The sequence below is a fragment of the Pavona decussata genome, unplaced genomic scaffold (assembly GCF_977016875.1).
Source record: "Pavona decussata unplaced genomic scaffold, jaPavDecu1.1 SCAFFOLD_69, whole genome shotgun sequence".
Lineage (NCBI taxonomy): Eukaryota > Metazoa > Cnidaria > Anthozoa > Scleractinia > Agariciidae > Pavona > Pavona decussata.
In genome coordinates, this window is record NW_028145488.1 from 865,001 (window position 1) to 865,281 (window position 281).

The 281-nt window shown below is 40.2% G+C and overlaps 1 protein-coding gene across 1 annotated transcript in view; it reads right to left on the reverse strand.

The window, feature by feature from the left end:
• Positions 1-281, reverse strand: part of LOC146477676 (melanocyte-stimulating hormone receptor-like) — a 1,152-nt gene extending 871 nt beyond the window's left edge. Inside the window, exon 1 of the mRNA XM_085113025.1 lies at positions 1-281. This exon is cut by the window's left edge and continues 871 nt beyond it. Coding sequence (XP_084969151.1) covers positions 1-158 — 158 coding nt within the window. The 5' untranslated portion in view covers positions 159-281.

Here is a 281-nt window from a genome sequence, read left to right on the forward strand (position 1 = left end):
GGTGATAACACAGCATTAATAACACCTGTGAGAAGATTGGTAACAAATCGATTTGGAACTTTGTCAAATTTCGGATCAGGCAGAAAGAAACAGCTTTCTCTTGGCAGAACTCGAGTGTTATTTTGCACGGTTGTCGCATAAGCCGTGAGATTGTCCATATTTTCGCAGCTGTCGGTAACACACCCTTGAATACGTTGGATTTTCTATGTTTTCATGGTTGTTTTTTGCGATTATTATGCCCAATATATTGTAGCTGGTCGACTTCCACAAGTTGAAACACC